Consider the following 24,758-nt stretch of genomic DNA (forward strand, 5'->3'; position numbering starts at 1 on the left):
TGTCACCAGAAAGGTTGCTTTGATAAGGATATTCTTCTTGAGAAGTTTTGTGATATTCTTCCTGAGAAATTTTGTGATATTCTTCCTTCCAAATGGGAAAACATGGTTCTTGTCTTAAGATAAGGAAAGACCCTGCACAGTCACACACTAGCATCGCTCTATGGAGCCTTCAGATTCACTAAAGATAATAACGCTGCCAGACTTGTGGCTGAGCAAGATGCTTTAAACCATGCCAAGAGTTACAAGGTCGCTAGTCTATCTGGTCAACCTTGTGCTGTTTTAATGTCTGCTGAGAGTGTCCAGCCACATTACATGAAGGAGATGTTAAACAGTTTCTTGAACTCTGATCTGACCACTGAAATCAGTGATGGTTGTGATGAAACTGATGATGATGATCTGGTCGCCATGATTGCTAAAACCTTTAACAGGTTTAATCATAAATCTAACAGATTTAATGGGTCCAATAATGCTTCCAGTTCCAACTCTTTGGATAAAGCCAATCTTACCTGCTATAAGTGTGGTAAGAAAGGTCATTTCATGAAGGAATGCAGATCTAGTCAGATGAACAACCAAACTGGTCCCCCTGTCCCTCATCAAAATCGGTCAGATGACCTTTATAAAGCTAAGTACAAAAAACTTAAGGCCCAGATTGCACTTATGTCAGTTGAAAAAGGAAATGAAAAGCACAAGTGTATGATTGCAAAAACTGAAGAGAAATGGGAACTCTCTGATGACTCATCTGATGATGAAGAAGAGATTAGGGATGTGTGTTTCATGGCTTTGGAAGACCAGCAGCATGTGGTGAAAGATGATGTCATTTCTGGAAGATGGGTAGACATCATACTGAAGAAGGGCGATCGCAAGAAGCATACATGGTACCTGGACAGCGTAGCAGGACGAACTATGACAGGATGTAAGCCCCTGTTGGAGGAGTTCACTGTCCAAGATGGACCGACAGTGACATTTGGTAATGATGAAAGTGGAAAAATTGAAGGATATGGTGTGCTTAATAATGGACAAGTCAAATTCACCAAAGTTGCATTTGTAAAATATAACCTGATCAGTGTCAGTCAACTTTGTGATGATGGCTTCAAAGTTTTGTTCGATATTGCACAAGGCACCATATTTAACAAGGATTGGCAAGTGGTGATGATTGCACCAAGAAAAGGAAATGTGTACATCATGGACATGGAACCAGCTCCAAAAGAGCAGTGTTTTTATTCCAAGGCTGATGAGGACACCAACTTGCTATGGCACAAGAGGTTATCCCACCTCAATTTCAAAAATATTAATAAGTTGTCTCGAAGAAAACTAGCAAATGGGATACCTTTAGTTTCCTTCAAATAGGAAAAGCCGTGTCTAGGGTGTGAGATGGGTAAGCAGAAAAGAGCCAGTTTCAAGACCAGACAAAACTTCAGCATCACTAAACCTCTTCACATGCTTCACATGGATCTATTTGGTCCAGTGAATGTTCAAACTAAAGCTGGTAAAAGATACACTTTAGTTGTGGTTGATGAATTCACCAGATTCTCTTGGGTGGTATTCCTCAGATCTAAAAGTGATGCACCTGCTGATAAGGATGTCAAGTTCTTGAGTTATTTTGGAAATCTTTTTGGAAGCTCCTTGGCACCAAGTTGTTGTTTATCACTGCCTATCACCCGCAAACGGATGGGCAAACAGAAGTAACAAATCGCACCCTTATAACCTTGTTAAGAACCATGGTGAATAAGTCCTTCAAAGACTGGGATATTTCCTTTGCTGAATTTGCTTATAACAGGTCTCCTACTTATGCCACTGGTCACACACCTTTTGAGGTGAACTATGGAGTAAATCCTCTCATGCTTATTGATCTAGTAGCTATCCCGAAGGGTAAGGAGTTGCACTTTGATGCAGCAACTCGAGCAAAGGAGATGCAGAAGATTCATGAACAAGTGAAGACAAAGATTGGGCATGTCAATGAACTTTACAAGAAAAAGGCAAACAAACATCGCAAGAAGGCTCTGTTTGAACCAGGAGATCTTGTATGGTTGCACTTAAGGAAAGAAAGATTTCCCTCAAAAAGAAAGAACAAGTTGATGCCAAGGGGTGATGGACCATACAAGGTGTTAGAAAGAATTGGAGATAATGCTTACAAGCTTGAATTACCAGGAGATTCAAATGTTTCAGCAACTTTTTACATTGGAGATCTTTCCCCTTATCTTGAAGATGGACCACTCGAAGAATTGAGGACAATTTCTTCTCAACCCGGAGAGGTTGATGCGGGTGCAGAGGTTGATGCGGGTGCATTTGAGTATTCTGTTGGTCTAAAACAGGCCCATTTACTGAGCCAGACTTGCAACAGGTCAGATTTTGAGATAGAGGCCATATTTGGGTTTAAGGTTGCTAGGGGAAAGAATTTGGTCACATGGCAATCTAATAGACTTTATGTCAGTCCACAACCCCTCAAAGTCTACAGTCAATGAACCTAGTTATGAGTATTAATTATCTATTAATATTTATCTTTAATTTTCAAGTTTTACCTTCCCAAGCAAGTTTTAAATGTTTGCTTTGGGAGCTCTTCCAATTTCCAACCTATATATATGGGTTTCCAAGTTGTAACTCATCATCAGTTTATGAATACATTACACAACAGCTTGTGAAGTTTTTGAGTGTTTACTCTAAAAAGGAGTCGATTGTTGATTGTTTTTAGTGTGGTGCTACTGCTTTATCACTATTAACATCACCTTTCGCCAATCTATTTGATGTTGGTGGTGTTTAAGTACTTTATCCTAGATTCAATCAGATTGTTAGGCTTGGTGGTGGCAACTTTATCCAAGTCATATTCATTGTTCTCTGTTCTAAAATCCTTATATCTTGTTAACCTATTCACCACGTATCACATACATTTAAAAGTAAAAGACTAACCAATATTTAGAGACAACCGTAGGTCATAATAAAACCTACAACGGATAACAAACTAAATTAAAAGCGATTAATAATAACAATGATATAAGAATTCAATTTCATATAATAATGATCAAACAGGAACAAAAAATCAAAATATCAAATAAAAAGAACATTTTTTTCTTGAGAAGTCGAAACCTCTTTTTTCTTCGTGAGAAGTCAAATGCCGTGAGGGTTTTGTCTAAAGATAATAGAATGATTAACTAAAATTTAGATTGTATATATAATAATTTTTGGGAGAGTTTTAAAGATAAAAAAAATTAAAAAATAATTAAGAAAGTTAAAAGGACAGCCAAAAAAAGAAAAAAAAGGGAGATTTATATATATATACGAGCGTTTTTTTTACCCGCATCATGTACGGCTATTTCAAATAAATGTTTAAGAAAGTGAGTTTTTGATTGTATATTATTATATTTGACAAATTATAAATTATAAGAATTAATATTGTGTTTGACTAATAAATAACTCAATAATTACAACATCATTATATGGATCTAATTTTATTTGAAAGATGCACTATTTGTTATACGTATTTTACCATAAATTTTATAGAGAGAAAAAATATCCAATATGAAAAAATATCCAATATGCAATAAAATCTATAAAATGATTATTGTACTATGACCTTAAAATAACTAAATACTTAATCAAATCATATTATATTGTTATGGGATACACGTCCAAATCAAAATATTAATATATTTAATTAGTCATCTGTTTTTTGATAAGATTTGATTCATAAATATGAAATAAATTTGACTTTTATTTTATTTTAGGTATATATATATTGAAAAAAAAATACATGGACAAGTCATATAGTATAAATCTTATGTGGTAACATTTAAAAATAGCTATAAGTTAAAGAGGATGACTTAAAATGCTTGAATTTTTACTGTTTTATATATATATATCCCATTTAAAGACATAATTATATATATATATCCAAAACATGTCATTTTAAAAAAAAAATTTTCTTTTAATTTTGTCCCTAATTTTTTTACATCGTAATCTTAATACACACCAATTAACATTATCTATATTTAAATCTAGCTGAAATTTTTTGAGTGGGACTATGACCTGTTTTCCTCGGTGTGGATTTTATTTCACCGGTTAGAGGTGTTTTACACCTCATCCACTACACATATACTGTAATAGCAAACAGTAATACAACTCCTGGTAATATTTACCCCAGAATTATAACCGTACCGACTACCCACCCAAATTCTAACCTTTTGTGTTCTGAGCCATACACATACTCAAAATGTTCATCTACCTTGTAATTATACATACAAGATATATGATTAGACTATCTCAAACCCTCGGGTGTTGGCCGGATATGACGAAAACTGATGGCGATTGAAGGTTGCCGCTGCGGGATTGGTGGTGGTGGAAAGCTTAGCGGCGAGACTGGTAGTGGTTGTTGAAAGCTTAGCGACGAGACCGGTGGTGGTTGATAGTGATATGTCGAAGGTTGCTGCGCTGGTGATCGGCAGGTTTCTCTGGTCCTGCATTTTTCTCGACAGGTGTATTTTCTTATTGTTCAGGCCACCACCACTTCTGGTTTCTCCACATCCCAATTGTCCTCCGACAGCCACCACCGGCGCCGCCACCAATGGCTTCACTAATAACCCCATATCTGTTATTGACTTTTATTGTTGCCTTGTCATTCTTGATCGCTCTATATATGTTGGAGGTTAAAAGTAAGACCCAACAACAAATTATGTATTACTTATTCAATTTTTTGAAACATCTAACAAGTTTTACTATACTTTCAGATGTATGTGTATTTTTGTAGATCTTTGTTTTGATTTTTTAATTTGAGAACAATCGAATGAACTTTCATGAGTTGAAGTTGTGATTATTGTTGGTACATTAAAAAAATAATGTTAAGGAGTTAATTATTTTTGTGGAATTAGGTTTTTGTTCATAAATAAGTTGGAATATCCATGTAATAAGTATATGGGTTTAAAATAAGAAAAATGCGAGTATGGGGTTGTTGGGTGAAAAACCCCTCACATACCAATATTTTAATATTTTGAATAAATGTTTGGCCCCCATGATTTTTATGGTTTAAAAAAAGGGATGTGAGGGGTTTTTCATCCAACGGAGTTCCGCTAAAGAGATTTTAGCCGGTTTGGAGCCTCACAAAAACAAAAATGTCAAATTTGAAATACTATAGGTACATGCATTGTAGTATTGGACTAGTAGTATATTCGTGCATATGGACCATCAAATCTTAAACGTAGCTCTACCACTACAGATCTGAAAGAATTGTCATGTTTGGTTTTATTGACCTTGATTAGTTACAAGTCTTTTAACCCCAACGTCCTAATGATTTGAATGAGGTTGCAAAACACTTATTTCCCTAGTAAAAAACTATGTTGTAGGAGAAAAGTTTTGAACATTTGAAGATTTCACTGAAGGATATACTGTCGGCTACAGAGGAATTTGACTCAAAATACAAAATTGGGTCAGGTGGATTTGCCACGGTGTACAAAGCCGAACTTGAGCATTTTGTAAGTAAAAATTCTTCAGCAATAGAGGAGGGAGATGCCAGTGACATGCACAAGATATCCAACACTGTAGCAATAAAAGTCATCTCTAGTACAGCAAACGGCTTTGGAGAAAAAGGGTTTATCGCAGAAGTTCAAATGCTTAGCAAATGTAAGCATCCAAACGTAGTATCTCTTCTTGGCTTTTGTGATGAAAGTACTCAGAAAATCCTTATTTACGAGTATGTTCCTAACGGAAGCCTTGATAGTTATTTGGAGCGCTCTTATAGAATGACTGATCTTACTTGGGGGCGTCGTATACAAATATGTCTTGATATCGCTCATGGATTGGATTATCTACATTCGGGGTTGAATGGCAACAAGATCATAATACACCGTGATATAAAGAGTGCCAACATTTTACTAGACGATAACTTAAGGGCAAAGATTGCTGACTTTGGGCTCTCTAGACTATCGACTATAAATTCAAAAAATAGCACCATCAATACCGATAACATAGCAGGCACAGACTTCTACTTGGATCCAGCATATCAGAAGACAGGTAATCTGAAGAAAGCATCAGATATATACTCTTTTGGGGTAGTTTTATTTGAAATTTTGTGTGGGACCTTGGCCTATGATAAAATTTACACAAGCGGTACGGATAAGGGTCTTCCATCCATAGCACGTCGACTCTTCAAAGAGGGAAAATCAAAAGCAATTGTCGATCCTAGTATAAATGAAACAGATGGAAGTATTTTTTCGCAAAGTAGAGCAGATCAAAATTCTTTGGATACATTTATAAATATCGCTAATCAATGTTTGATGGAAACTCAAAAAGAGCGTCCAACAATTAAAGAGGTCATCAAAGAACTTGAAAAAGCGTTAAACTTTCAGGTAAGTAATTATCATTTTCAAAAATAGTTTCTTTTTCCATTTTCTACTTTCAATTCTAAAAAATGAGTTTTTTTTATTTCTAAAAACTTTTGAAAACGTGTTTTGTTGTCGAACAAATGGAAAACACAAGCAAGCAATTTTCCATTTTCTATATTATATTATAAAGCAAATTCCCACTATCTAAATTTTAAGTTTCAACATTTACTTTCCCAAAATGTCCCCTTAATCTATTCTATATTTACCTAAAATAACTATAATACCCTTTCTCTCTCCTTAAATTTTAACCAATCAACTTTTTTCTCCCTCCTCCATAAATCATTTATTCCTCCAATTCTTTCAAAATCTTTTATCTCCAAAACCGTACATCGATAAACTATAAAAATTATATGGGTGTTCTTAAAATTTCATGCTTTTTCATTGGAGATGTCATTCGATATACTTTCGACGAATTTTTAAATCCGAGGGCGGAACGCGTACGGTTAAGACATTTGGCTATCACACTCTATGACGTATCACACTTTAATTATGATCCATCACCCCCACCATCTCACCGCCGCAATGCTCGGATACTTACCCTCGTCTCAAATAAAAAACAATTACTTTGAGAAAACTATGAAAATTAGTTTTTTATAGAGTCATTATAAATCAAAGAGTTTTGTGTTTTGACGAAAATTGTTTTCAGAAAAATCAAACTTAAAACACATTTTACGTTTTCTTGTTTTTCTTATAAATTTTTCCAGAAAACACTTTTAGTTTTTTACTAACACGCATCCTAAGATTCTATTAAAATAAGGGATTATGACCTGGGAATGTAACTAATTATGCCAAAATGTTTAAGTTATGTAACTAATTACAAAAACGTTTATGTAATGTATCAAACTACCTATTTTTGTCTGTAGTATGTATAGGATTACCGGTTGAACACGTAGTCGGACACCATTATGACCTGGGAATGTAACTAACTATGCTAAAATGTTTATGTTATGTAACTAACTACAAAAACGTTTATGTAATGTAACAAACTACCTGTTTTTGCCTATAGTATGTAAATTACCGGTTACCATTGGAAAGTAACCGGTTGTGCTTATGGAGATAGCAGATTCCGACGACACCAGTAGATTCCGGCGACACCAACAGATTCCGGCCAGAAGTAGCAAAACGAATATCTATATCTATCCCTTTTTGTCTATATCTATTTTACTCTATATAATCTATATACTACAAAAATCTATGCACAAAAATCGGGTGTAACACCACAAATCTATATGGAGATAGTTTTGTGTTACGTTATGTGACATAAAAAGTTTAAGAAAAATCATTATTTTATAAAGTAATGATGAAATAATGATAAAGGAAGTGAAAATAATTGGCCCGGGAAGTATTAGGTAGGAAAAAGTTAGAAAAGACAATATGTATAGATGTCGATGGGTTATATCAATTTGGTTAATAAGTAACCAAGGATTTCGAGGAATACAAATCTATGCTGTCAAATTTGAAAGACTTGTGTGTGTTTGTTTGTGTGTGTGTGAGAAAGGGAGAGAGAGAGAGACGAGTGTATGAAATAATCTGTTGTATTTTCATTAGTAAGTGAAGAATAGAAAGATGAGACAAACGTGTGTTTTGATTTTGTAACTTGTTGATGTTATTAATTGGATCTATGTTTTTGTTAGAATTGGACCTGGTTGAATAGTGAGTCAACGTCGGAATTTGCTGCTATACATACTATAAACGAAAACAGGTAGTTTGTTACATTATATAAACGTTTTTGTAGTTAGTTACATAACATAAACATTTTGGCATAGTTAGTTACATTCCTAGATATAATCCCTAAGCACAACCGGTTACTTTCCAATGATAACCGGTAATTTACATACTATAGACGAAAACAGGTAGTTTGTTACATTACATAAACGTTTTTGTAGTTAGTTACATAACATAAACATTTTGGCATAGTTAGTTACATTCTCAGGTCATAATCCCTTAAAATAAAATGTATTTCAAAACAGAAGGTACAAAAAGCAATATTACTAGCTATTTGAAAATTGAAATTAATTAACTTTTTTAAAATTATTTTTACCTATCAATTTGCAATTTTACCATCTGGAAGTTACTTATCAGGATAAGAATATAGTTTTGTATTGAGAGATTATTATCAAGAGGGGACACTATGATCTCGTTGTGGACTAGTCCTCGACTCATCCCTAGTCCAAGGACGACTGAACTTCATGTTGTTCGACTCGTCTCAAGACTCTTCCCTCGTGACCCGTCCTTCTAGAAACTAGTCTTATTATTTTAGTGTGTATATATGGGTGTTTAAGGAATTAGTGATATAAATGATGGGTCCTAGACTAGTCATGTATTGGGGTTGTTTTAGAGTATTAGTCTTAGGTCTGATGTGATGCTAACAGGAACTAGTCTTCCCGAGGACTAGTCCGACCATAGTGTACGCTCTAAGAATGTAAAATTTATAACTATTTAAGATACTACTATAAGCTATTATTAATATATCTTATTTATTTTAAACGGTCTGAACACTATGAAATTAATTATAGTAGTGTAAGAAGATTACTAGACTAAAGTTCAGAAGAATATATCATTTTCTTATCTAATATTAGACTAAAGTCATTTTATTAATGAGTTATGAATCATGATTAACAGAATAAGAACCAGGACAACTACCAAGTTTTGCTTGAAGACATAAATTTGGCTACACAAAGCTTCAGCGATTCCAATTGCATTGGAGAAGGAAAATTCTGGAAGTTGTATAAGGCAGAAGTTCCACAAGCAATTTTTAATGGTAAAGGATGTACCGCCATTGTTGCAAAGCGATGGAACAAGTCTAGTCAAGGACATCAGCTATTTTATAGAGAGCTTGAATTTGTTTTCAAGAATAAGCATGAGAACGTCACTGCCCTGGTCGGGTATTGTATTGAAATGGAAGAAAAAATCATTGTCTATGATCATTCATCAAAAGGAAGTCTAGATAAGTATTTGAAAGACACGAGTCTTACGTGGATGGAACGCCTCAAGATCTGCATCGATGTTGCGAGTGGATTGGAATCTTTTCACATTAGCTGTGGGCCAGAAGAGACTGTGATGATGCAAGTTGATATTAAAAGTGGTAGCATTTTAATAGATGGTGACCGGAAGGCAAAAGTTTCTAATTTTGAGATCATTTTATTAGAACAATCTAATTTGGAGTTGTCTGCAACGGCTGCATTTAAACAAAATACGGAATCTGATATATATTCATTAGGTGTACTCTTAGTTGAATTGTTGTCTGGGAGATTGGCGTCGGAAGATCCATCTATGCCTTTAGGCCCTTTGGCTTTCCGCGAGTGGTCTAGTGATGAGATGGTGTTTGAGGGTATAAAGGATCAAATCGATACTCTTTCATTTAGTGCATTCACAGATACTGTCGATAGGTGCTTAAAGCATAATAAGTCAGAAGTAGGAGTCTTGGTAACGCGACTTAAAGATGCATTGGGATATCAAGTAAGTATTTCTTGGAGTTTTAACTATTTATCTGTTTTTTTCCGCTCCAACATACATTTTCTCGTTTTAGATCTAATTTTTGCTCATACGGTCTAATTGGTGGATACCATCGAAATCACCAATGTCAAGTTGAGCTATAGCAAACACATTTCATGAGTCATATAGTGAAGTTTTGCGAGATTTCACAAAAGAAATGAATATTTGTTTGAAGAAGTTAATTAACTTAATTGAGTTTAATGATCGCAGAAAGACATAGAGGAAAGCAGAAGAGAGGTTTTGTTTTCAGACATAAAATTAACGAGTGATAAGTGCATTCAAGAAGGAAGATATTGGAAGCTTTATGGGGCACAAATTCCACATGCTAATGGATTGATCACCGTTTATGCGAAGTGGTGGGATAATAAATCACGTGAATCACATAATCGATTTTTCACAGAGCTTAGGATTCTTTTGAAGTCTAATGACAAGAATGTCGTTGCTTTTGTAGGCTACTGTAATAATATGAATAAAAAAATCATTTTGTATGAATATATGTCTAACGGTAGTCTTGATAAGCATTTGGATGATGCTACTCTTGATTGGAAAAAGCGTCTCAATATATGTATCGATGTTGCAAAAGGGTTGCAATATCTTCACGATAGTGATGTAATAGAAGGAACTATTACTCCCGAAGATTTCAAAAGTAGTAGCATTCTGATAGATGGTTATTGGAGGGGTAAAATTGCTAACTTGGAGTGTTCTATGAGGTCTGATGATGTGCATTGGGATATATGTACACTTGGTGTGATTTTATTGGAGATGTTGTGCGGGAGATTGGCATTGCTAAAAGGATGCGAGGATTACTCTGTGTCTTTAGGCCATATGGCTACGACACATTACCGTGAAAATGGGGATCTGTATGAGTTAGTGTTTGAGGATATAAAGGAGGAAATCAATCTAGAGTCATTGACCGTATTTCAGGAAATTGCCATTCAATGCTTCGAAACTTGGGAAACTTTGGTTCAGATAAGAACAAGAGATGTTCCCAAAAAAAAAGAAGCAAGAGATGTGGTAAACCAATTGGAAAAGGCGTTGGAATTACAAGTAAGTGGTTTCCCTTTGTTTTTTACTAGCTGATATTGGCTATTCCTTTCAATGTATCTATAGTCCATGCATGCATAAATATATGGGGAGTGAAAAAGGTAACATAATTATTCGTATATCTACATACTACTACACAATGCAACCAAGGTTGTACAACTTGTGTATCGAGATTGTAACGGCGAGACAGGGAGACAGGGGATTTTGAAAAATTGGGGAGATATCAAATTGGGGTGAATAGTGAATAATAATAATAATTTATGGAATTATATATAATAAAAACTTAGAAATATATTAAAAACTCCATCTTGGGTGGGTTGGCCAGGGGTATCTTATAAATCTACTATGTGGGCCCCGGAGGTGAGTTTCTCCCAATGTTTCATGTTCGAGTCTTAAGTTTCTCATCTTCCATGAGGGGGTTGGTCTAGCGAATCGTTGGTTAAAATTGCCTCCAACACGTCTAAATCAAAACTAACTTTACAAAATATATATATATATATATATTAAAAACTCATAAACTTTGAACTTTTGTATAGCTTATTTAAAAAATTGACAAATACAAATAAATATAAATATAAAGGCTAGTAGCTTGTGAAAAGAATTTTTTTTGGTTGACTTTGATCGGATCCAAGCCGAGATTTGACCGATATTCCGAGATTTGACCCGATCCACCGATTTCTCTAACATTGGCGAGCGTTTACCGATATATGACCCGATCCAGCCATCCCGTTTTCTTGACTGGATCCCAAGATGGAATCCGATATCTCGGCTGATACAACCGATATTTACAACATTGTACAACATATAAAACACAACATACAAGTAAAACTATGTGATATAATTCTAAAACTAGATCCATTGCCCTTAGATTAGCTTGGTCCTAAAATTAAGGATATGTTTAGTTAGATTAAATGCAATAACGATGGATAAAATGGATGTAAATAGAATGAGTTATCTAATAAAATATGTTAATACATTTCTTCAACATGTTTGTTTTATTTTCTGTGACATTTAGAATGGAATAAAATTAATAAGTAAGTATATCTGTTTAACCTTTTTTGAATTTAAAGAAAGTAAAACGTGAAGAAGTTATTAAAACGGCTGAAGATCACTTTTTATCCATAAAATAACATGTTTTGTGAAATTAATAAAAAAAAAAGTGATTACTATAAAATGTGATTCCATAATGAATTGTTAATCTTTTCTTAAAACAAAACAAACATAATTTAAAATGCTTAATTTGTTCTACTATGATTGTGGTCTACCAAACACAACCTAAATCGATTCTTATTGTTGAGGTTCCTCTTTAGACAAAACTTTTAAAAGAAATTATGTCCTTCTAATATTAAGGTTTATGGTTCTAGGTAGTCTAACCTTGAGAGATCCTGAAAGAAGGTAACTAGTTTATATAGAAAAGAGAGAAGACTGTTTTTATTTTATTTTTTAGCTTGTTTTTTTTTATTTTTAATTATTATTATTATTATTATTTTAACATAAACAAATTCCAAAAAAAAATTAAAATTAAATTTTTTTTTTGAAAAATAGAAAAAATTTTAGAAAAAATACAACTTAAACATGTGTAGGGAATTTTTTTTATTTATCTTTATTTTTTTTAATTTCTTTTTTTGGAATGGGTTTTCACTAAAATAAAATAAAAAATAATAAAAATTTTAAAAATGAAAATAAAGATAAAAAAAAAGAGTTACTTGCAGGATTCGTCCCTATGGTTTTACCCATTTTTGTGGTTTACATCTCTGTTAAGTTTTTTAAAACAAATCCGTCCAAACTTGTCATATTCTTTGCGAGTTACGTCCCTGTGGCTAACGACATTATTTAGCCGTTAAGTCGACGCACATGAGTTGCACGTGAGGGCAGTTTTGTAATCTGCCACCCACAAACAACTTTGTATTTGCACGATTCGTATCTGTGGTTTGTCCATTTTAGTGGTTTACATTAGGGATGAGCAAAAAAACCGTTGACCTGCGCTCGACCCGAACTGACCGGCCCGAAGCCCTAACGGGTTGGACGGGTCGGGCCGGGTCGGGTGAAGGCAAAAACCGAAAAAGTGTGAAGGAAAGTCGTGACCCGCCCGAACCCGACCCGAACCAACCCGTGCCTTCACGGGCTGGGTCACGGTTCACGTTTTGATGCTCTCGCGGGTCGAGCCGGGTTTCGACCCGTGCTCATCCCTAGTTTACATCCCTATTCAAGAATTTTCGTGGAATAGATTCAAAGTACGCAAATTTGTTGCATGTTCCATCCCTGTGGTGGATGTCAAATTTTTTACGTTAAATGGGATCACGTGCCATAAAAAGTTTGATGGGTTTTTTGAAAATTTGCAAACCATCGTTGATTTTTTGACGGTGGAATTAAACAATGTTTGGAGTATACAGCTAAGCAAACCTGTTGATGGGTTGGTTAAAAATGCAAAATCCGCATTGATGAGCGAGCTTCCCCATTGGAACCAACCACCACCAAGCTCTCACCATTACCACCACCACAAACCACGTTATTCTGAAACCCAATCGCAGACCGCCACAGATTGATGCGTCTCTATTAACCGAACAACTACTTTGTATGTTGTTTACTTATATATATATATATATACACACTTATGGGATTTTACGAATTTACATATACATATTAACATATATACCTAGTATATATGTATATAGGATTCTGGGCCTTCTGGCTTTATACGTGAATGTGTATTAATATGCAGTTTCTTTTTGTTCGAGCCTTAACAACCTATCACAAGAATTAATTTTAAAAATAACTGGATGAGAAGGAAATTGAATAAAGATGAATTTGGTGATTTGTGAAAGATAGGTGCAAATAACAAGGAAAGAAAAACTGAATTGATTTTGGTGGAGTCGTAAGAAGTAAGAAAGAGAAAAAGAATAGATGTAGGATTGGGGAGAATGTACGAAAATACCTTCACATGTGTGGCACGTGATTCCATTTAACTATAAAAAAATTGACTACATCAACCACATGGATGGAACATGCAACAAATTTGCATACTTTGGATCTATTCGACAAAAATTCTTGAGTAGGGATGTAAACCACTAAAATGGACAAACCACAGGGACGAATCGTGCAATTACAAAGTTGTTTGTGGGTGGCAGATTACAAAACTACCCTCAAGTGCACCTCACGTGCATCGACTTAACGGCCAAATAATAACGTCGTTAGCCACATGGACATAACTTGCAAAGAATATGACAAGTTTGGACGAATTTGTTTAAAAAACTTAACAGGGATGTAAACCACGAAAATGGGTAAACCACAGGGACGAATCCTGCAATTAACTTTAAAAAAAATTAAAAATCAACCTTCTCTCTCTTTTCTCATTAAGCAATCTTATCATTTGATATCTATTAGGAACCCGAAAAGTTAAAGGAACTTTCTTTAAATTAAAGTTATATACTATATAATTGGTTACACATGTTCATATGACTCTCTTTGTACATTTGATCACAAACTATCTCATGAAATATTTATTTACAAAACACTTGCATACGTATGATCGACTTGCATAAATATGCTATAACACTATTCATGCACATATGTTCATAGAATCCATGTCTTCACATAATTGTATAAAGGATGAAGATTCATGTCTCAACAGAAGTGTAAAATCTAAAATTGCACCTAAATAACCTAAAAACAATCGCCTTGTTAAGAATTCCTTACTATAATAAAGCAAAGGGTTGTGAACAGTAACTTTTGTCTTCATCTGCATATTTAACATATATAAAACATATGTAAGATACAGACAAAAGTTTACTTTTGGTTGAGTGGTAAAGACCTTGCCCCAATTTCCTTACTATAATAAAGCAAAGGGTTGTGAACAGTAACTTTTGTCTTCATTTGCATATTTAGCATATATAAAACATATGTAAGATATAGACAAAAGTTTACTTTTGGTTGAGTGGTAAAGACTTTGCCCCATAAAAGAAGGGTCCTTAGTTCGACTCCAGCCTCCCAATTTATTTAAATTCATTTATTTTTTCCAGAATTTACATTTTTAACCCATAAAACTTTCATATATAACCCTGAAATTTTAGATTTTTATAGATTGTTATACCTACTTTTATAAAACTTTCCTATATAATCCTAAATTTTTATATTTGAAAAGATTGATATATATATATACTTTAGTTTTTTTTTTTTTTTCTTTGATTTTATATAAACTCAAATTAAGTAACATATATTTTTTTAAACACAACCTTCTTCCTTGATAATTTTTTAGAAAGTTTTTGTTTCCAGTTTGTAGTTTTGATTGTTTTTTTGATGTCTGTTTTCTTTTGTTTTTATTTTGTGATATTTCTTTTTTTAAAATTTTTTTATATATTTTGAGTATATTTTTTAGCAAATTTTTTGAAGAATTTTGTTTTACATATATTCTTTTGATTCTTTTTGTTTCATTTTCTGTTTTCTATTCAATTTTGAGTTTCTGTATTAATGGCTTTTCCTTCATGATTTTTTTGACTAAGCATAAACGTGATGGTATACCCGTATGTTGTCACGTGTGATACCATACAAAAAGGCCGCAAAACCAGATACGCTTAACATACCAAATATTAAACAAACATGCTCTTAGATGGAGCGAACAAGTTTTGAATGTGTTGCGTCATTGCTCTTAAATATGTTTGTATTTTATTTCTTCTTTAGAAGGTGTTTTAAACATTATGTTTTACGCAGTTGTTAATTTGGAAGTAAACACATTTACGATGTTGTGTTTGTGGTAATGCATTTAAACAACAAAACGTAAAAAAACAAAAATATAGCCCCGCAACGCGGGGCTTCTGAGTTACCTAGTTATCAATAATAGAGTATGAATTTAAGAAGTTTCTAAGAGTTCCTTTAATTTTCTAGGGTCCTAACTTAACTTTTTAATATATATGTATATATATATATATGGGACAATCAAATAAGAATAGTTTTAAAATAAGAACGGTGAGAACACCTTAAAATCATCATTTTGATGTATTAAAAGTCTTTAAAACTGACATAGTGCATAACTAATTATCATTATTTAAGTGTTTAACAACACATTGATTCATCAAAATCGAAAAAATCACGTTTTTTGTTGGATGCATCATTTTGATGAATATGCATCCAAGATGGATGCACAAAACAAAAAACATGATTATTTCGATTTTGACGGATGAATGTGTTGTTAATCACTTAAATAATGATAATTAGTTATGCACTATGTTAGTTTTATGGACTTTTAATGCATCAAATGATGTTTTTAAGGTGTTCTCACCGTTCTTATTATAAGAGTGTTCTCACCGGAATGTTACCCATACTATATATATAACTTCTTTATTAAACTTAGAATTAAACTCTAACTCTTAGCTTATAAATACAAAACATATTATAACCTTATTTGATTGATCGTTTTCTTATTAATAAAGTTGTCTCTTTTTCTTTCTCAATTTTTCATATCCTATTATTTATATTACTTATAATAACTTAATAAAATGAAGACTTCAAAAAATTGAGTTTACGATCTGAAATTGCAAGGCTATTTGTCTTCATCCTTTAGGCTTACAATTTTCGATTTTGATGTGATGTTAAAAATCTAAGGTAAATCTAAAACTTTAACTAAACATATATTATATTTATCATTTATTATAATTTAGCTTCGATCAACGGTTTACTTTAACCACAATTTATTTCATACTCACTAATCATGTATGAGACATATTCGAATTTTCTTTATGATACAATCTATATAACTACGGTACATCGTACGGGTATTAGGACTAGTATATATATATGTATATATAATTATTCCATAACATTGTACGGGAATTAATACCAGTTACCTATAAAGTTTACTTATGAATTTCAAAGTTAACCGAGTGTCCTGGTTACAGAAAAACTTAGAAGCAATCCCACAACTTTCACTTGAAGACATAAAACAGGGGACACAAAACTTTAGTGATGACAAGTGTGTTGCCAAAGGATCATACTGGATGCTATATGAAGGAGAGTTTCTAGATGCTAACGCAGATGGATATACAACATCTCTTGTGAAGCGATGGGATAATAAGTCTCTTGAAGCGCGTTATGATTGGTTGGCAGAGCGTACTGCTCTTTCAAAGTATAAGAACAACGATTATATTGTAGGTATTGAGGGCTACTGTAATGAGATGGATGAAAAAATAATTGTTTATGAGCATGGCTATAATAGCAGTCTTGATAAGCATTTGGATGATGTTAGTCTTAGTTGGGGGAAACGCCTCAGAATATGCATCAATGTTGCATTGGTAATGCACTCATCACATAAGGATGCTTTTTTGTATATAGACGTCAAAAGTGACAGCATTCTAATAGATAGTGATTGGAAGGGTAAAGTTTCAATTTCGAATTTGAGTTACTGGAGAAAGGAATGGTTGGCATATGACGACACTATAGATGAACTTCTTGTTGTTTTACTGGAGATACTGCGTGGGAAATTGGATAGGGGAGATGAATGCGAGAGTTATTCTAAGTCATTAAAATCTTTGGCTGAAAAACACGACTTATATGCTGTAGCAAGAGAGCTTGATGAGTCGGTGTTTGAGGGGATGAAGGAAAAGATTGCTCCAGAATCGTTGAATCTATTTATCAAGATTGTCAGTGGTTGCTTATATTCGACAGTAAGCTGGAGCCCAGAAGAAATGGTATGTCGACTTTTGGATGCATGTAGAGAACAAGTAAGTGTTTCCTACTTTTAGATCAGAATTTGGCAGAAACCCTGTTTTCATGGAAGACAATACTAATACAGAGAAACTGTAGATATTGCTATATAAGAGAATTACTCTACAATTTAAAGACAGGGTACTTAATTTTTTTATTTTTGAAAGGTATGTATATATTCACAAGTCCTTGCAAATCGCAAGCGACTAAATCAATTTACAGGTTACAAAAAAGAAAAGAAAACAAAGATTACATGATATTAAAGGTCACCCAATCTACCCATCTAATACTAGCATGCTTTCCCCTGTTCTTGTACCAAATAAACCCGAGAGCTTTGATGTTTTGGGATACTTGTCACTTGATTATTAATCTAGTAATTTGGTTATGATATGACATGTGTTACAACTTTTATATTTTTTAATTCATAAGACTATGCTAATAGAGTGTCATGATTCACAGGAATACGTTGAGGAAAGCCCACAAATTACACTAAAAGACATAAAATCCGCAACACATAACTTCGGTGATGAGAAGTGCATTGGCGAGGGAAGATACTGGAAGCTATATCAAGGACAATTTCCACATGCTAACGCTAATAGACACACCACCGCACTTGTGAAACGATGGGATTGCAAGTCAAGTGAAGGCCGTCAACAATTTTTTAGACAACTTCGAATTCCTTTCTGGTTTAAGAAGAGTGAAATTTTTGTTGCTGTTGAAGGCTATTGTAGTGAAAAGGATGAAAAAATCATAGTTTTTGAGCATGCGTATAACAGAAGTCTCGATAAGCATTTGGACGATGCTAATCTTAGTTGGACGAAACGCCTCAATATATGCATCAATGTAGCAAGCATATTGGACTTGTTTCTTCAGAACACTCAAAGCACATGCCGATTTAAGATACACGGAGACATCAAAAGTAGTAGCATTCTAATAGATGGCGATTGGAACGCTAAATTCTATAACTTTGAGTTTTTTACACGGGATGGAGAATACGTAGGTGATAGTCAAGCTGATCACAACTCATTGGGCTATTTAAACCCAGAGGACGAAGAGTCAGGTATGGATAAATGTATACATTCACTTGGTGTGGTTTTATTGGAGATATTGTGTGGGAGATTGGCGTTGCCCGAAGGATGTGAAGATCACTCTCGGTCGGCTCAGAGATACTACAAGGAAAAAGGGAATTTTGATGAGCTTGTGTTTGAGGTTATAAAAGAACAGATCGCCCCAGAATCATTGATTGTATATCAGAAGATTGCTCTGAAATGCATAGAAGCAGAGTATTGGCAGCCCGTTGCACAAGAGATAGTAAAACAACTTAAGAATGCATTGGAATTACAAGTAAGTGATTTCATACTTTGACAATATATAATCTAATATCAAAACATACTTAGGTGAAATGATATATTTCTGAAGTAACCTAATAATTTTTGTATTTTCCACGTTCATTTTAATATAATAAAAGTCAATTTATTAATAAAAATGTTAACGTAAAATAAATAGAACAATTTTTTTTCTTAAAACTGAAAAGATTTATTCATGAGTCTATTTTTATCATGATATAATGGTCAAGATACTATCATACATTTCACTTTAAAACTTATTTTACGATAACAAATCTTTATATATTTAATTAGGAGGTTTATGAGATGTACAACCTACCTAAAGAATATAAAGAATATATTCGGATGTCAACAAGTTCAGAGGCATACTCAGCTGAAGTGAAAAAAGATTTATATAACATGCTCATCAAAGGAATCCCCCTTCAACAAGGCAAACTGGTAATACTTGGCTCGATCCTACGTTATTTTATCATATCTAATCTGGATTATTTAATTTGTGAATTTCATAATTTTATACAACTTTTGCCCTCTCTTTAAAATAATGTTTAGTCTGTCAATCACTTTCATATATTGGTGTGAATGATAATTGCGTTATTGCAAAACTTCTAACACAAATAGAGAAGATTGGTCGTTATAATCCACATATACTCTTACAAAATCGGTGTCCTAGGATAAAAGTTAATAAAACTTTTTTATATAAGATACTAAAAATAAGCCCCTACAATACAGAAGTTTTTTATATAAGTAGAAGAGTTTCTATGTTATTATAAAATAGGGTGACATATTCTTTGTCCAAAATAAACAGTACAATAGAATTAACATGGGTTTTGATTTGTTTAATGTGTATAATAGTGGTTTACGCTCGGTGTTAATGGAGAAAGAAATGAAATGATATCAGCAATGACGTTTTCATACAAAAATCGCGCATCACGCATATGGCAATCCATTCCGGAATCAAGGTTCCTTTCTCTTTCATCTCTAGGGTGTGTTTTATATATGAAAAAAAAGGGTAATTGGATGGAAATCCTTTGCCATTTGGTACTCACTAATCCCCCAGTCAGACTAGTGTCCAGGTGTTTTATATATGCATGTGTAAGGTTTTACCACATTTATAGTTTTATGTACCTTGTGAATTAGAGCTTCTATAAAGAGCATGGTATGTGAATTAGTGTGTCGGCTGAGACACTAATTTTAACTATATTAATCAGGAAAAAACTGATCTAGCTAGATTGTCCATCTTGAATGAAAATTGGATGCGCACAAGTAACTGCTTAATTAGACTGTGGGAGCAAGGCAGCAGCCGGCAAAGAGCCTGACGCCGCCCCATTTCCTCTATGAACACCCCCCAGAGGGGTGCCTTTGCTAAAATAAAGGAGCTCGGCATAAATGCGACGTCCGTAACCCTTGCTACTTTCCAAGAAAAAGAGCTGTAAACGGCTCCAAACAAAAAAAACAATTTTTTTTCTTTATTTATATATATACACAGAGAGTCCTAGGGATGGCAAACGGGCGGGAAAAAATCCGTAACCCGTGGATACCCATCCGGCATGGAGCGGATAATTTCAGAAGTTTTACCCGTTGATAAGCCCTTGAAAAGCTTGTGCCAAACATAGCATAGATGATACCTCGTATTTCTTTTTGTGTCCCTAATTAAAACAAAAGGAGTACCGAAATTTAACACTGGACGAAGGAAATGAAGTTATATAGCATTTGTTCCAGCTCTGGTAAAAATATTAATTTCAAACTTTAGAGATAAGTCTATTATATTAGCATCAGCACGGATAAATTCTATAACTCTAGGGTTCAAATTAGAGGTGGTATTTAGCCTGGAACTCAATCGAACTGTAACTAATACCGAAACCGATTTCATCCCAAACCCCAAAGTAAAACCTAATAGGAAACACTAAATCAGTATTATACAATTTATTCTGAAATTATAATGATGCGTCCATAGAATACACATGCCCCGGAAATTAGACACAACATAATTTTTTTTTTTTCCGAAAAATATTTGATTCCTTCCTATCTAGGGTTTTTGTGTGAAAAACGAAGCCCCTGAATCCCCCAAATAATTCTTCCACAACCCTATTGTGCGTGTGTACGCGCACGTGTGTGCATGTGTGTGATCTACGAGTTACGTGGGTGAGTTTGAGAGTTTTATGAAACTAGTAAGGTGATCGAGATGATATCTTGGTAGTTTTGTGGGGAAATGTACGTATGTGGATTTATATATATAGGGTAGGCCTTAAGGTTATTAAGGTATGCGGGTATATGTGAGTTTTGGCTTTATAAAATTGTGTTCATTAATTGTTTTCCAAAAATTTTAAATCTTAGAATTATCAAACCATAAATTGTTGAACCAAAAATTTCTAAGGCTATTGTTAAGGTGGTTCCCTTAGTTTTCAACACAATAGTTTGCTTCACATTAGTTGCTCAGTTAATTCACTTGGAATCAGTTCTATTCATATCTTATAGTTAAATTTGTTAAGCATTCTAGTAATAAAAAATAACATGTGTTAAGGTTATGAATACACTATCCTTAGGCTTGGTGTTACTGTATAATACCCCTTTAATCCAAACCGAGTATTACGACCTTCAATAATTTTCTCTGACACTCATATTACGACCTTCAATAATTTTCTCCATTTTGCAGTTTAAATTTGGGTTTTATCTTGATTTTCTTGTGAACTTTAATGGAATGTAATTAAATACACCGAAGTATATGACAATTCAATCATAAATGATGGGCACGTTCTTCAATCCCAATTTAGATATATTTACTACACATCTAAACATGTCACTAGAGAATATCATGCTCACTTATTAAGTTATTAATACTTTTATATTATCCTACAAACTTTGTAGGTTTGAAAAAGTAGCGCAGATGTGGGATATTTCTAATTTGAAGATCCAAATCCGGATAAAAACTCAATTTTTATCTCCAAGTATCAACTATGGGGTTTATCTAGTCTTCAAGTTTTACCGTTCAAGAAAATCTAGAGCTAAAAGGGAATATGTAAACCTAAGTTACAAAAGGGGGAAAGACAACTTCCATGCATATTTCGCTACATGTAGAGATGATGAGTGGATGATGATTGAATTGTGTCGTTTCTCTAGTGACAAGAAAGATGTTGACTTTGAGGCTATTTTGAAGAGCTTTTCACGATGTTATTGTGGTAGTCGCATAATCTATGTTGAAGGCATCGAGTTTCGATCGATAGACAATGTAAGTAGTCGTAAATAATACTTTAATATCCATACCACGTGCTTTTGTTTTGGATTTAAGATCGAACACGGAGGGTATAAATTTAATGTTTTACTTTGTAAGTGTTTATCAATGGTCTTACAATTTGCATGTAGGTTAATCGTGAAAAATTTGAGAAGCCATCCTCAAAAATCAATGAGGTGCATCAATCTACGATTGAATGTCAGGGAACATCCACTTTGGGATATGACAAGGAGGGTGAAAAGGTCATTTTCTTATTCCATCTTATTAATTTCTTTTATAGACTTAATAATTTGCAAATTCTATTTGGCGCTGATACTAACTAAATATAACTACTTGGTGCACAGATGTTCAACATCAATGAATTAAATCGAAAGAAAGATCTTAGGCTTTCACCAATGGAATTCCTATACGACTTTTGTAACATGAAGCCTTTTGATTCGAAACCCTCATCCGTATCAAGGTTTGCATATATTTTAAGCACACACTTCAATTCATAACATCTTCTTACTCTAAAAGCTTAACTTTTCCTTCTGTATTTCTCAACTATTGGAACTTGTTCTAGCTAAAAGTATATTACGTGACTTGAGTTCTTATTCTTGTGTTTTTTCTTAATTAATAAATACAAATAATATTGCATCAACAGTTACCATAAAAGTCACCTTTGATTTTATATACATGTACATACTAGGTATTTATGAATGTTCTCACATATAATATTTTTCATATAGATCCCAAAAGGTGGAGTTTTCATCTCGACAAGTATTTGGTATCAAGTACAAGATTGACAGTCAAATGTTGTCACCAGATACAGATTACATGTGCTACCTCGTATTCAAAATTTCAGAAAAATGTAAGGGCTTGCACGGTCCGGTGATAATACGAGATCTACTCAACTGGAAAAACAAAGAGCCTGGAATTCTTTTTTTTAAATCCCCAAGCCCATGGAATTTACATGATACTGATTGGGTTCCAACAGCTAGAAAAGATGGATGGATGGAGGTGACTGTGTGGAAATTCAACTCAAAGTCTACGATAAGAAATGATGGTGTTTCAATGAATCTAAAATTAATAACTTATGATGGAACCATGTCAGGTCTTATAGCATCCGGTCTTGAGGTTCGACCCATCTAGGAGAATATATTAGAAGATTTCACATACCTACTATAACAGAGGAATGAGATGTGAATAGGACTTTTTTTTGTCTCTACTTGCATTTTCAATATAAATAAGAGAATTAGCAAATATAACAATAAAAGTGGATGTAGTAGAGTGGTTGGTCTCTATTCATTTAGGGGTGGAGGTCTTAGGGTTCAACCCTTACCCCCTTACTTTTTTGTTTTTGGTTTTTTTAGTAGTAAAGTATTTGTATTTTAGCCCTTTCTTTTTTTGTTTTCTACTTTTCAGTCCCTCTTGTTTCTCTTTTATTACTTTAACCATCTAACTTTATATAATTTGTGTTTTTTTTAATCAACATTTTGTTTTTAACCATCTAACTTTTTTATCAACCTTTAATAACCTTTGTTTCTAATCAATATTTTGTTATTTACTATTTCTTTTGGTTCTTTAAAAAAATTTTTTGTTGCATTGTATATCTTTTGTACTCTTTTAAACATTTCGGTTTGTATCTTTTTTACATGTAACATTTGTTTTTTTTATAACTTATTCATTTAGTTTTTGTATTTTTTTTTATTTTTTTGGTTCTTTTTTTTATTTTTAGATTTAATATATTCCTTTTGTAATTTTTTAAAATTGGGTTTCAATATTTTTTGTCTCCCATAAATTTGTGGTTTTTTTAACCCGTCTATAAACGCAAACATTTTCAAAAATTTACGCCGCCCCATGAAATTCTAGTTCTTAATATTTTAAGTGTCTCACTTTTGGCACAAGGCTTGTTAAACCTAATGTGTCGCATACGAGTTTCTTTATCGACGTTTATATATGATTTTGTACTTCATTTGCATATGCTTCGAGTAAGATTAAAAAAGAATTGCCATTTTGAACATTTAGGAAAAAACAGGTTCCTTCGAACAAAAACAAAGATGGATCAGACTAAATCAATCCTTCTTTGCACTTTATTTGCAGTTGAGTTTCATATAATAACCTTTCCAGAGGAGGTCTTGAGTTAGACTTTTGTCAAAAGTAAACTTAGAGATAATCAGGGATTATTAGATGGTTGAAAATCACCTCGACACTAGTTTGCCTGGGGGATCAAAAACGTTACTTTTTACGTGGCTTTGGGAGAAAGTAACAGAAAGTCGACGTCTAAGCTACCGTTTTTGATTGTAAAGTTGAAGACCGGTGTGTTTGGAAAACTGGCCACATCGACCTAAACCGGTGTCTTAGACACCAGCTTTAACCCCAAAAACACAAGATTGGTGTCTTGGATACCGATTTTCGTAGTTTTACAAAATTCAAATCAAAAGTTCATATATACACCATGTGGCTCGAAAAACTTTGTATCCGTACAAAAAATTCCTGATTGATCACAACCCAGTCCACTGCCCTGTTATTGCGATTACTTTCGAGCCTTCTACAGTAATAAAGGAGCTGAAACATTAATACATCAGGTATATTCCTAAA

At 33.5% G+C, this 24,758-nt stretch overlaps 1 protein-coding gene across 1 annotated transcript; it reads left to right on the forward strand.

Annotated features, from left to right (window-relative positions):
• Positions 1-1,718: 1,718 nt before the first annotated feature.
• LOC122591633 lies at positions 1,719-23,555 on the forward strand. Its single transcript, XM_043763892.1, has 12 exons — positions 1,719-2,426; positions 5,331-6,332; positions 8,991-9,827; positions 10,074-10,910; positions 16,799-17,620; positions 18,063-18,947; positions 19,244-19,387; positions 19,802-19,908; positions 21,815-22,175; positions 22,310-22,420; positions 22,523-22,638; positions 22,907-23,555. The coding sequence occupies exons 1-12, from the start codon at positions 1,719-1,721 to the stop codon at positions 23,307-23,309; spliced, it is 6,333 nt and encodes a 2,110-aa protein (XP_043619827.1). The 3' UTR covers positions 23,310-23,555.
• The last annotated feature ends 1,203 nt before the right edge of the window (positions 23,556-24,758 follow it).

This window comes from Erigeron canadensis, chromosome 3, assembly GCF_010389155.1.
Source record: "Erigeron canadensis isolate Cc75 chromosome 3, C_canadensis_v1, whole genome shotgun sequence".
NCBI classification, from domain to species: domain Eukaryota; kingdom Viridiplantae; phylum Streptophyta; class Magnoliopsida; order Asterales; family Asteraceae; genus Erigeron; species Erigeron canadensis.